This window comes from Heterocephalus glaber, unplaced genomic scaffold (assembly GCF_053883595.1).
Source record: "Heterocephalus glaber isolate CG9 unplaced genomic scaffold, H.glaber_assembly_v1.0 deba00001724, whole genome shotgun sequence".
Lineage (NCBI taxonomy): Eukaryota > Metazoa > Chordata > Mammalia > Rodentia > Bathyergidae > Heterocephalus > Heterocephalus glaber.
Genome location: NW_028258435.1, coordinates 9,604,068 through 9,618,269, shown reverse-complemented (window position 1 = coordinate 9,618,269; position 14,202 = coordinate 9,604,068). Strand labels below are relative to the sequence as shown.

The 14,202-nt window shown below is 50.0% G+C and overlaps 1 protein-coding gene and 1 long non-coding RNA gene across 3 annotated transcripts in view; one reads left to right on the top strand and one right to left on the bottom strand.

The window, feature by feature from the left end:
* The window catches only part of Mboat2 (membrane bound glycerophospholipid O-acyltransferase 2), a 43,065-nt gene extending 38,036 nt beyond the window's left edge, over positions 1 to 5,029 (top strand). For both annotated transcript variants that reach the window (XM_004868306.3, XM_087199641.1), the window contains 5 exons: positions 1,299 to 1,402; positions 2,207 to 2,271; positions 2,814 to 2,946; positions 3,417 to 3,568; positions 4,409 to 5,029. In XM_004868306.3, coding sequence (XP_004868363.1) covers positions 1,299 to 1,402; positions 2,207 to 2,271; positions 2,814 to 2,946; positions 3,417 to 3,568; positions 4,409 to 4,634 — 680 coding nt within the window. In that variant the 3' untranslated portion in view covers positions 4,635 to 5,029. The remainder of the gene's footprint in view (positions 1 to 1,298; positions 1,403 to 2,206; positions 2,272 to 2,813; positions 2,947 to 3,416; positions 3,569 to 4,408) is intronic.
* Positions 4,787 to 14,126, bottom strand: LOC147821653 (uncharacterized). The gene is made up of 3 exons (XR_015446740.1): positions 13,984 to 14,126; positions 5,532 to 5,610; positions 4,787 to 4,940 (listed from the first exon to the last, which is right to left on the bottom strand). It is a non-coding gene; the product is annotated as an uncharacterized LOC147821653 (long non-coding RNA).
* Positions 14,127 to 14,202: the final 76 nt, after the last annotated feature.

Here is a 14,202-nt window from a genome sequence, read left to right as displayed (position 1 = left end):
TGTAAAAATAACCCTAAAACTGAATCAAAGCCTGCTGTGTTATGTGGTAAGAATCCATGAATGAGTTGGATGTGGTGGTGAACGCCTATAATTCCACCACTTGGGAGACTGAGGCAGGAGGGTTGCTGAGTTCAGGGCCAGCCTGGGCTACACCACAGGCAGCCGAATTTGAATTCACCTCTGCACCAAGGAGCACTGTGGAGCTCAGCTAGGGCACAGCTGCCCGAGGGTCTGGGACCCAGGAGACTGGGTGTGAAAGGTGACTTCCGGTTTGACTTCCCGCGTGGCATTCCCCGGGTCGATCCTCTCGGGCCTGAGCAGGTAGTTAGCACACTGCAGGAGGCCGGGATGGATGGGGTGCAAGGGAGTCGGTGACCGTGGAGACCTCATGGAGGTCCCGTGGGTGTGCGGCGTTAGTAACAGGTTTTACTTCAGATTCTGTTAGACGTGAGCACTGCTGTGACTTCGAGCTCAAGTCATTTGGCCGATGGCTGCTGGCCTAGTTCACCAGCACAGGAACAACTGCGTGTTCACTCCTCTTCCTTAGGGTCTGATCATTCTAGAGCCCTGTGTGATAGTAAAGAACACTAACAGAGTAAAACAGTCTGAAGATGTTTGCTACTGTGCTGGGCTTCTGGTGGGTTTTGGCTTCTTCATTCTTTGTCCCGGCACAACCAGCATAGGCCGAAGGGCTTTTCCAGCCGCCTGGGGGAAGGGTTCATTGGGGGCAGACGCTTCACTGAGCAAAGCGAAGGTACTGCGTTGCGCCAGTGCCACATCGGGTGGGGAACAGCTGGAGACTTGGCAGCGAGGGCTCTGGTGATTCAGGAAAGCGAGCTCACATGCCTCCCCACGTGTTCTTATTTATGATAAAGGTCGAATGGGGGACTGTGTCTTAGTTCCTCTTCTCATCACTGATACCTTCAGATTAAAGGAGGAGAGGTTCATTTTGGCAGTTTATAGACGCTGCAGTCCATGGTTGGCTGCTGCAGGGCAGGGCGGCCCACAGGTTCAGGGAGCAGAGCGCTCGCTCGCGGCTTGGGGGACAGGAAGGGGAGGGGAGGGAGGGGAGGGAGGGGAGGGGCCCACTGGCCCCGCCCTTCTCTCTGGCCCTGTCCTTCCTGTAGGCGCAGCTGCGCCCCATCAGCCTCCTCCCGAAGCCCCCCACCCCGGGCCTGGGGACTCCAGATCTGGACCAGCGGGGCTGAGGCTCCCAGATGTCACAGCCACAGCACCGCCTTTGGGAGCGACGGTGGGCCGCGCGGGTCCTCAGTCCTGTCCCTTCTTCCCCTGCTTAGCTGACGCCATCAATAACGCTGCGGGCTTTGGCTTCCGGGGGTACGACGGGAACGGGGAGGCACGCTGGGACCTGGTGTCCAACCTGAGGATCCGGCAGATAGAGGTCAGTGAGTCCCGCTGGCCGTCCTGGGGCCTGACGGAGAATGCACGTGGCCTTCCCAGGGGGGGCTGGGGGACCCCTGATTCCCACTACCCAGGGACCTGAGGGGTGCCAGGGCCGCTGCTCGAAGGACGAAGGCAGAGCTCAGAGACCTCGCTGGAGACCAGCCTGCCCCCGGCGGGAGGGCCGGCCATTGCCAGGCCACGCAGGGTCTAGCAGGACTGTCCAGCCGCCTTGCAACACCCTGAACCAGAGAAAGTGTGGCGGTCATTTATCTTCTGCTGTCCCAACAGGAAATAAACTCCCTATGCAAGGGTGTTACCGTGTCAGAAAAACGGTTTTAAAGAAACAGAAATGAGCCAGGCGTGGTGCTGCAGGCCTGTAATCCCAGCACTTGGCTGAGGCAGGAGGATCACCCATAGCCAGCCTGAACTACATACTGAGACCCTGTCTCAAAAAAAGGAAAAACTTCTATCAATGTGAAGTACTTTTTAGGTTTTCTTCTCTTTTCAAAACTTTTATCAGTGCCTGTTTGCAGTTCATAGTGATCGCATTCAGCTGGTGGGGTGCATAACACCCCAATTCTTGTTATGTCCCCTGCCCTCCCCACCCTCCACCTCTCGGTCCCCTTCTCATTTGCGAGAGATCTTGCTCCCGGTTTCTGTCTTTAACTTTGCTTTCATTTATTTATACTTTGGGTTTCTCGTCTAAGAAGAGTTTTAATTTCTGGCACAGTAAAGCATTAGGACTTCTAGCTAAAGTTCCCTTATTCTGTTGGCCAAAGAGGAAGAGTCCTTTGTTTTTCAGATGTCAACCAGTTTCAAGATGTTCTTGGATAACTGGAACATCCAGACGGCGCAGTGGCTCAAAAGGTGTGTCCTGACCTGTACCCTCAGCCTCCTTCAGACCACTGCCAGCGTGCCCTGCTGCTGTCCTCTCCTCTGCTAGAGATTGGGTTGTAGCCAGGTCTGGTGGCACATGCTTGGAATCCTCGTACTCCGGGAGGCTGAGGCAGGAGGATTCCTGCAAGTTCAAGGTCCAACCTGGACTGCATAGCAAGACCCTGTCTCAAAAAAACCAAAAAGGGGGAAAAAGTTCCTAGGGTTTTCAAAGAAAGTATTAAAATAAGGCAGAGTAAAAATCAAACCTTAATATCCATTAAAATTTATTTCTGTAAATTGTATAGACTCTCAAACACTAAAAATGAGTGTTTTAGTGATTTTGTGTGCCAGGAAGGAATTGGAATTCAATTTCCTCTTGCTGAATGTGACCCTTAATAGCTCAGCCCCAGGACTGTAGCCAGAGTTGTGGCTGGTGCTGGGGGCAGGCTCCTCTGCCCACCCACTGCTGCCAGAGGACAGAGAGCAGCCTGGCCCAGAGCCGGTGCTCACTCTGCTGTCTTCCCTGCCTCCAGGGTGTGTTACGAGCGAGCATCCTTCAGCCCCACCATCCAGACCTTCTTCCTGTCCGCCATCTGGCATGGCGTGTACCCCGGCTACTACCTGACCTTCCTCACGGGCGTGCTCATGACTGTTGCAGCCCGGGCTGTGAGTATGAGAGCTAAGCGTGCACCATGTGGGGCCGGTGGTGGGGGCATGTGGCCAGCACACAGAGGCACTTGCACAGTGTCACCTGCCTTGGCTGGGCATGGTGGCACATACCTGTCATTTCAGTACTCAGGAGGCTGAGGCAGAAGGATTGCTGCAAGTTCTAGGCCAACCTGGCTATATAGAGACTGTCTCAAAAAACAAACAAAAAAACACACAAAACTACAAAAAGTCACAATAAGCTCTTAAGGCCCTGGGCCCAGATTCACCAGTTTGCATCTTCCACCCATCACACATGTGCGTGCGTGAACATACACGCTCCATGCATGTGCAAGCCTTTCCTGCAGTGTGGGCCCCACCAGCTGTGCACGGGAGTGTCCTTCCACACCCTCAGAATTGCTGATGTCACCACTGTGATGTGGAGAGAGGTTACTGTGGAGACAGCAAGTCTGCTCTGCCCTGTGTTTCAGATGAGAACCAACTTCCGACATTACTTCACGGAGCCGCCCCAGCTCAAGCTGTGTTACGACATCGTCACATGGACGGTGACGCAGATAGTGGTCAGCTACACAGTTGTGCCCTTCGTGCTCCTGTCTGTGAAGCCGTCCCTCACCTTTTACAGGTGAGCGTTTCTCTCACAGTCATCAGTGGCAAGAATGCTAGTGTGCAGTCCAGGCTGGCCTCCAGCAGGTGGCCATCGTCCTGCCTCAGCCTCCAGAGTGCTGGGATGACAGGTGTGCACCCCCATGCCTGGGCGAATAGTATTTTTGAAAGAAAATCCAAAATTTGAAAGAAAAATAGTACCTTAGCCTCCTATGCCTTACACTTTTTCACCTGAGCCGAGCAGCCCCGTCTCCCAGGACTGACCTGGCCTGCCCGGCCCACGCTGAGCTGTGTGTGACAGGCACTGCGCCAACCCAGTCTCAGGCAGGGTCAGCTGGGAGCCTTGCTGTCCAGAGCCAGCAGGCAGGACAAGAGCTGCCGTAATAAGCACCCTTGGTCTCCGTCCTCAGTAGCCGTGGCCCTGGGGCCCTTACAGAAGGTGGTGACACTTTAGTCTAGCTCACCAGCAGCTGGCTGGAGACAGTGCTTTATAAATCCCACAGTGCCAGGCTTAGTGTGTGCCTGTCAGGGCCAGCCTGGGCTACGTAGTGAGACTGTCTCAAAAAAAACACCCCAAATTAAAAATAAGCAAATATCCCCAGCTACACAGTGGAGTTCTGCTTCCTGAGGGGAAAGATAGAAGAGTAGTGAATAAGTACTCCCCAAGGGGGCCTGTGGTGTGTGGACACATGTGCAGGTATTATGGATTACTATCAGAATTTAATAAACTAACCTAGGCACCGAGGTGCACACCTGGATCCCAGCACTTGGGAGGCTGAGGCAGGGGGATCATCGAAAGTTCAAGCGAGACTTGTCTCAACAAAAGAAATTGAGAAACTGTTTTCCTTTTTTCTCTTAGCTCCTGGTATTACTGCCTTCACATTTGTGGAATCTTAGTTTTATTATTGCTGCCAGTGAAAAAACCTCGAAGGAGAGAGATGGCACATGCAGACCTCCAGCCGTCACCTTACAAAAAGTCTGAGGACAGAGACGGTTCCCCAGGGCCGAACAGCTTCTCCACGACAAACAGCATCAGCAGCCAGGCCCCGGGTGGGGCCTGCAGACTCTGGCCACCGAGGCAGTGAGGAGGCTCACTGTGTCAGACCGGTCTCTGTGCAGCCCTTGGATTTCCGAGGGTCCTGAGCACTGCCTCCTGCCTGCCAGGCCTCGCCTTACTCAGTGTCCCTCTCCCCAGGGCCCTGTGAGTGGCTGCTGAATGTACCTGCACCGACGAGGCAGAGACGGACCGTGCCAGTGCAGTGACTGCGATGGATTAGCTCTTCCAGACGAGTGTCTTGCCTTAAACCCTCTATTTCCGAAAATATCATTCCTCGGTGGTCTTTTCAGGTGGAATGGCGTGAGAAGGCTGTTTCAGTATTCCATGTTGTGTGCTGTAAAGGGATTTAGGAAGAATTTGAAACAGGATATTTAAGATTGTGGAGACTTTTTTAAAAATGCAATAAACATCTCAGTATTTGAAGCGTTTTCTTAAAAGTATCTCAAATGGCTAAAATTCATAGCCAGTCGGGCATGGTGGCGCACGCCTGTCATACCAGCAGCCCGGAGGCTGAGGCAGGAGGATCTCGGGAAGTTTGAGGCCAGTCTGGCCTGCATAGCAAGAACCTGTCTCAAAAAAACCTCCAAAATAAGGTAAAATTCATAATGAATGTCTACAGTTTGGGTTGCCAAATTATAGATAGCTGGTTTCGCTGGAGAGCTTAATTACCTTTTAGCAGTCAGACAGCCCTACCAGGGAGAATTTTAAGCATAATTAAAGGGAGGTGAAGTGACATTTTAAGCTTATTTTCTTAAAAAAGAGAAGATAAGGCCAGCTGACCTGCAGCAAGTGGCAGAACGTTCCCTTTCTGCATCAGACAGCCACGTGAGGCATAAAAGTTTAAGGACTTGGTAATACTTCAGACTTTTCAGTGAAATTTATCAAGCGTAAGTTAAATAGAATTCAGGCAGGCATGGTGGCGCACCTGTAATCCCAGCACTTGGGAGGCTGAGGCAGGAGGATTGCGGTGAGTTCCAGGCCAGCCTGCACAGCACAGGGAGACCCTGTCTCAAAAAACAAAGTGATATAGAATTCAGAGAAAGTAGGAAACAGTGGTAGCTCACTCAGAAGTTTTCAGCAGTTTCTGGTAGTGAAGGTGACTCTGGCTAATCGTGTCTTACTCTTGTTGCTCTGATTCCTGTGAGAACAGCAGGAAAGCTGTCAGGAAATGGAAAGTTAGCGAGTCTGAGTGGCAGGTGTGGAACAGTTGGATGGGCAGACTCCGCCGGCGCTCTCTCATGAAAGCTATGAAAGCATTGCTGCTGCCTCTGAGGGTTGAGGGTTGGGTGAGGGGGCGGAGCTGGCAGGGACCCTGGCTTCTGAGGGGACCTTCACAGGTGACCATGGGGCTACAGCAGTGGACAGCAAGCTTGAGGTGGGACGTGGAAGGAGGGACGGACGGTCCGTGCGCACCTCTGTCCTTTGTCCTTTGACCGATCTTTTGTAGATTTATTTTCTTTTTGCCTTAAAATTTTTAATGAAATGCAAATTGCCTGTCCATGATGAGTCTCTGCGGTCACTAATAAACTGTGAATGGAGCCAAGAACGAAGTGATCTGGTTGAGACTGTGCAGTATTTCACTTGAAGAAGAGGACTCGTGAGGGCTCAGCCAAAAACGGCAGTGTGTTGTTTTAGAACTTTAGAAACACCCTCACCTATTTGTTTTTCTTTTTGTTTTGAGTCAGGCTATCACTTTGTAGTCCAGGCTGGCCTGGAAATCACAGTGATCCTCCTGCCTCAGCCTCCTGAGTGCTGGGATTACAAAATAGAGTTCGGCATGTATTTATATTATTTTTTAACTCTTCCAACATCTTGAAACCACTCCAGAGGTGATCAATCAACACCATAGTTACATTGGTTCATTACATACTACTCAAGGGAGAATAATTATCCTTCCCTTCATTTCATCGAAACAATAATAGTTCATTTAACTTGGAATGTTTCAGCTGTTACCACCTTATAAGTGGCTCATTCTCTTGTTATTATTATTATTTTTTTTTTTGGTACCGGGGATCGAACTCAGGCCCCTGCCTGCACTTGTGCAGCAGGCAGTGAAATCACTGAGCTAAATCCCCAGCCCCTCATTCTCTTTTTAAAATAAACATTTTTGCTGGCCATGGTGGTGCACACTTGGAATCCCAGCACTCAGGAGGCTGGGGCAGGAGGGTCACTGAGAGTTTGAGGCCAGCCTGGGCTATATAGCAAGACTCTGTCTCCAAAAAAACAAAAAATAAGCATTTTCTTTAGAACTCAGGGTCATTGGGAAAGTTATTCCACTTCAAAAATATTGAGTGATAAAGAGGATTTATTGGCTTCAAAAATGTGCAGCTAGCACCTCCCACTGGGTTAAAAACTTTGTGACTGGTTCCCACCATATGTGACACTCGTACACCCGACCTGTACACACACCACTTTGTGTATGTGTGTGTTACTGAGGATCCAGCCCAAGACCTTCACAGTGAGCCACACCCCTCCCCCTTTGTTGTTATTTTTTTGAGACAGGCTCACTTCAGTTGCCCAAGCTGGGCTCAAACTTGGGGCCCTCCTGCCTTAGCCTCCCAGTGTGCTCAATATGCTCGGCTCACAAACTGCTCGGAGTCGTGAGGGGAGAAGCAGCGTGGGTGCTGGGGTGGCAAGTTCCCTTCCTCAGAGAGAGGTCTGCAGGAGCCCAGGGTGGGTTCACTGAGCATGACCCCCTCTTCCACGCACCCAGAGCGGGTTGTCATGGCAACAGGAAGCCCTTGTGTATTAGGCTGGGAGGGTGAACACATGCCATGCCCACTGTCCCTGCCCTAAGTGTCGCTTTCAGAGAAAGTGTCTTTACTGGAAATAAAATGTGTTTGCTTTCTACTTTCTCTGCCTTTTTGGTTTCTTTGCTATGTAAAATCGGGGAAGCATGCTATCAAAGATGTCAGTTTCTAGCCAGGAGGCGCAGCACACACACCTGTAACCCAGCACTCCAGGAGCTCAAGGGAAGCACTCAAGGGAAGCCTGGGCTGAATGCTGGGACTCTGTCTCAAGAAATTGTATAAATTTCTGACTTTCCTGGACAGGGTTTATCACCAGAAAACTTCTCAAAATTTATTGTATTCCAACAGTTCGGCTTCCTTTTATTTTAAACTACAGAAAACAATTCCTGTAAAATGTTGTCATTAAAATAGTTGCACATGGGCCGGGGATTTAGCTCAGTGGTTCCGTGTCTGCCCTGCAAGCACAAGGACCCAAGTTCGATCCCCAGTACCAAAAAAACCCAATAAATAAATAAAATAGTTGCACAGGCTATACTTTAATTTAAGGACTCAACTTTTAGGACAAAAAAATCTTCCTTATTTAAAATTCATAGCTTGTGACTTTGTATATTCACAAGCAAATCTGGACATTTATATTTACTCTTGTTTCCTTAACAGTTGTTCATAATTATTAGATAATTGCTTTTAAGAGTTCTTACTCCTTTCTTTCTTTTTTTTGAGACAGAGTCTCACTGTGTCATCCAGGATGGCCTCAAACTCACAGCAGTCCTGCCTTGGCCTCCTGAGTGCTGGAATCAGATGTGAGCCAGCATACCTGGGCCAAGAGTTCAAATTCTAACTGAAAGAGAAGTTACTTGAGAGAATTCCTGTTTCCACGGCGCTGCCTGTTGCTGTGCATAAGCCAGTATTAGCAGGGATTTTATTTAGGCAGTTAGGGTCCACCCTGGCCCCTCAGTGCCTCACATAGCTGTTGCTTTTGACCTAGAGGCACCAGTGAAGGGGTGCTCATGCGCATGTGTCTCTCCATGCTGAATGTTTGGTTCCTGTTGCCCTCTAAAAGTGGGTCTGCATCAGCCCAAGCTTGTAATGATGCAGGGAAAGATTTTATTTTCTTTTTGTTTTTTGAGACAGGGTCTCCCTATGTTCAGGCTGGCCTTGAACTCACTATGTAGCCCAGGCTGGCCTCAAACCCCTGGCAATCCTCCTGTCTCAGCCTCCCAAGTGCTGGAATTACAGGCATGCACCACCACACCCGGCCTAGAGATTGAATTTTTTAAAAAAGAAACCCACTCTGAAATGTGAATTGGAAGGATCAGAATGTGGGAGATCTCTACATTGGTTTTCTGCCACACCCTGTAGTCAATCTATAATAACTCTCCTTCCTGAAGAAAACTAAAAGTGAAATCTTCCATATTGATACTTTAAAGGAATGATCTTATAATCAACCAGTTAGCTGCTTTTGAGGGTCTTGTACAAAGGATGCAGCCAATGACATTTGAGTTGGCAGGCTGCTTAATAACGTTTTATATGTTTTAAAATAATATTTAATCGATTTTTAACATGCTGACCCCAATAAGGAACTGACAAGCACCATAGATCACTGGGAAAACTTCATGAAACAGAACCTAGAGACATTTTTATGCCAACTAATTCGTCTTGCCTTTGAAAACTGATAATAGCTCTTCTTTTAGTACAACTTTTATAAAACAGCAAAACAAAAAGCCCAAGACTATGTTGTAAGAATAATTAAAGACAGACCCATGTAAACTGCTGTCTGAAACTTAGCCAGTGAGACTCAGCCATCTTCTCCAGCCCAGTTTTGTCCAGTTTTGCTACTGCAGAAAGAAGTGGAAATACAGTGAGGAACTGGTTACCCAGCAGCCAGGCCATGTGACCTCGATCTCCAGAGGGCGAGTGGCATGGAAGGTGTCACCGGCCACTCTTCCCCTGGCTCCCGGACTGCCTCCGCTTGGTCTCCTAGTGGGTTCACTTCTTAGAGAAATTGGTTTGCAGATGTTCCTGTCCATCTTCCCCATGAGAGGACAAAACACAGCAAGGGAGTGGGCCAGGCGTTAACTCCGCCTCTGGTGGGCCAAAGTACCCGACCCCACAGGTGGGCTGGGGTTGTTGGCTCCCCAGGGCAAGGCCCCAGCGAGGACACAGGTTCATCCCCATCTGGAAACCTCGGCTGCCATGGCCGCCTGTGGTCCAGTCCCCAGAAGTGTCCCGACTCGGCCACCTCCTCCCTGGGAGTCTCCTGTGGGCTGTGCTGTTTTTAGGATTCCAAAATATTTTTTTAAAGAAGTGTTATTTTTCAGCAGGTCCATAAATCAGCTCTTGTCCCTTGTGGTGGGACTCTGAGGGGACAAACTGCGGCCACGCCTGCCTCCCCAGCTCCCCAGCTGAACCTGTGGCTGGGTGCTGCTGGGTTTGAAAGGTATTTTTAGTGTACATTCTTCCTTTTTCTAATTTGTGTGTCTTTAAAACTGATTAAATGGTAGCTTAAAGTCCACGTGTGTGCATTTGCTAATTTCAGACCCATTTCCATCTGCAGAGGTGGCTCTCGAGAGTGGCAATGGTCTCTTTATGAAGGCTCTTTCCATAGGCTGATAATTCTCTTGTCACTGATTTTTTCTTTTTTCTGGTTTTTTGAGACAGGTCTTGCTATGTAGTCGAGGCTGGTCTTGAACTCACTGTAGTGTAGCCCAGCCTGGCCTCGAACTTCCAGTGATCCTCCTGCCTCAGCCTCTTGAGTGCTGGGACTACAGGCCAGCTCCTCCGTGCCAGGTTGCATTTATAGACTTTGAAGCAGTAAGAGTTCAGGGACCTGTGTGTCCCTTCCTTCACCCGGTGCAGTCTTTCCATGAAAGTGATGTCTTTTGGGGGCACCGTAAGGCCATAAACAGATGAGTTAAAAGTTCTGTTAATTCTCATCCAGAGTAATGGGAGAGCAGACAGAAGAACAACCTGAGATCTTGGGAAGGGACTGGGTGAGGATCATCTGACTTCTGAGACCCTCAGTTCCCAGAGGACAGGCCAAGGGGACTTCACGTCACAAGCCACGAGCTCTTGGCTGGGTCCCACTGGGATCTGGGTCCTAAACAACACAGGGGTTTCTAGTGTTTGATGCAGGGCCCTCGGGGACCCCCACACGATGGCTTAAAACCTACAGCTGCAATCATCGTGTGAAATTTTCTTCTGTCAAATCAAAGCAATCGATACATCTGTATTTACCAGATCATCTGTCTTCAGTCTTCCAATGTTTGGACTTTTCTTCATGCATCCATCTTCCACGTCCACCCCAGGGTCCCGGGAGTCCATGGCACACCAGTCTGTCTCTTCCGGTGCTTCTCCCTTCACAGTTTCATACAGAAAAGCCGGGTCTGTCCTGAGAACACAGCCTCGCTGTAGGCTGGGGATTGACCCCAGGGCCTTCACCCTGAGCTCCATCCCCAGCTTTTTATAGTTCTTGAGATGGGGTCTTGCTAAGTTGCCCAGGCTGTGCTCCAACAGGGATCCTCCTGCCTCAGCCTCCCAGTGTGCTGGGATCACAGGCCCTTGTTAAATCGAGTAGCTTCCTCCACTGCACCTGCGCCTGGGCACCTGAGTCACGCTCTCTAGCAGCATCTTGGCAGTGCCCAGCAGATTCAGGGCATTCTCCATGTCACTGCCTGGGCCTTCAGGTCTCCTAGAGGACTGTTCAGCATTGCCTCCACTCTCACCCCACCTCCTTCCCATGCCTCAGGTGCAGCTGTGGAGTTCTGTGCCTTTCACCGAGAAGCTATGAGAATTTCCATGTGGGTGGGGTGCAGGGGCACATGTCCATAATCCCAGCACTAGGGAGGCTGAGGCAGGAGGATCATTGTGAGTTCAAGGCCAGCCTGGGCTACACAGCGAGACTGTTTTGGCAACTCAGAGGGCAGGCAGACCAAGGAAGAGAGCATTGCTCAGAGAGTTGAAGGAAAGGCAGGTTTATTTGCTAGCAGACTCAGTGGAAGTTGCCTTCCAGGGTCTGAGGCCCAATTAATTATGTTTGTTTTCATTTTTATCTTGCTCTTTAGGCAGGGTGGGGAAGCAAGCAGAATTTTACAGAAGCAGAACCTAGCACAGGGCAGGAAGGTGCAGGCAGATGCTGCTTTTACAGTTTATCTGTAAGACTCGGAGATACAGGCAGCTGTGTTTCAGCAGTTCATCTTCCGGGCACAATGACCTTCATGGGTCTAGCAGGAGGGGCAAGCCTGAGACTGTCAGGCTCTGCTTTGTCTTTTGTTTTTTCATTTCAAAACCCTGTCTCCAAACGACAAAAGTAAACATAAAGCCTTCCCTATCTTCCAACCAGGAGACATCTCTGCCCCAACTTTATCCACCCCAACTCCCTCTACATTTCTAGTGATTATGTGAGTGGCTGAATCAGGCTTGTGTAAAGGCACAAAAGGGAAAAAATTGTGGAATAAAAAAATGACAGTATTCATTTTTTGTTTTTAGAAAATAAATATTTACGATAAAAAATGAAGCTGGAAGTGGTGGCACACACCTGTAATTCCAGCTACTCAGGAGGCTGAGGCAGGAGGATTTAAACTCAAGCCTAGCCTGGGCAATTTAGTGACTTAGCAAGACTTTGTCTCAAAAGGGCTGGGGATATAGCTCAGTGCAAAGCTGTACTGAAGAAACAAAGCCAAAACTCCGAGTGGTGAGTTTGGGGTGTTCTCTCTTCTTCCCACTTTTATGTAGGATCACCATGAGCTGGAGGCCAGCCCAGACTGCATGGGGCACTTCCTGAGCGCTGGGATCGAGGGCATGTGCCACCACGCCCAGCTGCCAATGTCTGTTCGGCCTTAAAAGGAGATGCTCATATTTGAAATTGCTGATTTGGACAGTCTGAGAACCACAATTCCTGAGGTCAACTAGGAGGATGGGTGTTTTAAAAACTACACTCGTTGCTTTGCTCCCACTGAAGGTCAGGTCTTGACTTCAGAAACATTCATGAGGGAGGCAGGGCACAGCGGTGAATGTGTCTCATCCCAGCACTCTAGGAGGTTGAAGCAGGAGGACTGCAAGCTGGAGCTCAGCCTGGGAAATTCAGCAAGACCCTGTTCAAAATATAAAGGTAAGAGAATATAAAGAGCTGGGGATGGAGCTCAGTGCAAAGGCCTGGGTTCAATCACCACAACTACAAAAAAAAAGTTCACATTTGATTAAGATGTGTTCTCATCAATGTGTTGACGTGGAAACTCATGAGAAAAGCCAGAGTCTGGCTTTATCAGAACTTGCTATGAGGCTGGGTATGATAGTGCATGCCTGTGATCTCAGCACTCTGGAGGCTGAGGCAGGAGGATCGCTGTGAATTCCAGGGCAGCCTGGACTACATAGTGAGTTCACGGCCAGGCTGGACTACACAGTGAGACCCTGTCTCAAAAAAACCAAAAAGAAAAAAAAACAAATTTTGCTGTTATTCCTGGCTTGTGTGGGGCCTTGGGTTAGTGATAGTGGAAATGTAAAGGAAAGCAGGAATTTGTAGGAAACTGCTGTAAGAAGGAAGAGGAGACATTAGGAGCCTGGGCTGGAGCACTGGCTTGAGGGGATGGGGGTGGAGGTGCTTGGTCAGCGCAGCCCTGTTGGACAACTGCGGCTAAGTCCTCCTGACTTAGGGACCTTCGTATTGCTGGAGGGGCAGGCACATGAGGCTCTGCTGGAATCCAGGTGACCAAGGTCCAGGTGACAGAGGCTGCAGGGGACACCGGGTCGTCCCTGCACAGTCCTTCCCCTGGTCCTCTGTCTTGTCTGGGCTCAAGACAGGCCGGGTAAACTCAGGGCTAATAACCCTGAGTCACCCACTCCAGGACAGACCCTACACAGGACTGGGAGGACCTGACTTGACTTTTACACAGTGAACGAAAGTCATGCCCTGTTCTCCTTTAGTTATCAGTGGGCATCCCCAGGGGCAAGTGAGGAGTCCTGTTTTTTTGAGGAAGAGCCACTTTTAGGTCCCTGACTGCCTCAGAAGAAAACACAAGTCATAAATAATGCTTTGCTGTGTGTGTGGTACTGGGGATCAAACCCAGGTGTGCTCTGCCACGAAGCTACACCCCAAGCGGGCTTATTTATTATTTACTTAGAGACAGGGTGTCACTACGAAGTTCTTGAACTCACTATGTAGCTGGCCTTGAGCTCCCACCAATCCTCCAGCCTCAGCCTCCTGAATGATGGGATTACACAGGTATGTTACCACACCTGCCTTCTTTTTATTTAGAGACAGGGTCTTGGTAAGTTCCCCAAGAAGGACTTGAACTCGTGATCCTCCTGCCTCAGCCTCCCAGTGTGCTGGGATTACAGACATGCGTCACTGTGCCCACCTGAAATCAGGCTTCTGGTGAGTATGAGGTCTGTTTGTCCTTTGTCCCTAGATGGTCACGGTGTGTGGGTCCCTCATGAAGCAATGAGGGAGACTGCAACAGTGTACAATGCAGTCGTCGAAGGGTGACTTCTCAGTAGAGGAGGCTGAAGCCAGACACTGCTCTAAACCTGGTGAGGGGCTGGTGGCTGGCCCATGGGGATGAGGTAGGGGAACCAGGTCAGACAGCCCTTATGGTGGGCAGGGAGACAAGTTAACAAGGTGTGAATACTGACCATGTCCTGGCCACCGTGGAGTCCGGAAATGAGCACATTCCAGGCCGGCATCCCAGCACTCTGGAAGCCTGAGGCAGGAGAATTGCAAGTTTGAGCCCAGCCTGGGCAATTCAGCAACTTAAGGAACAGCCTGTCTCAAAACTAAAAATTAAAAAATGGGCCGGACCTAGCTCACCGCAGAGGCCTTGGGCCCCGCCCTTAGGGAGCCGCGCAAGCGCG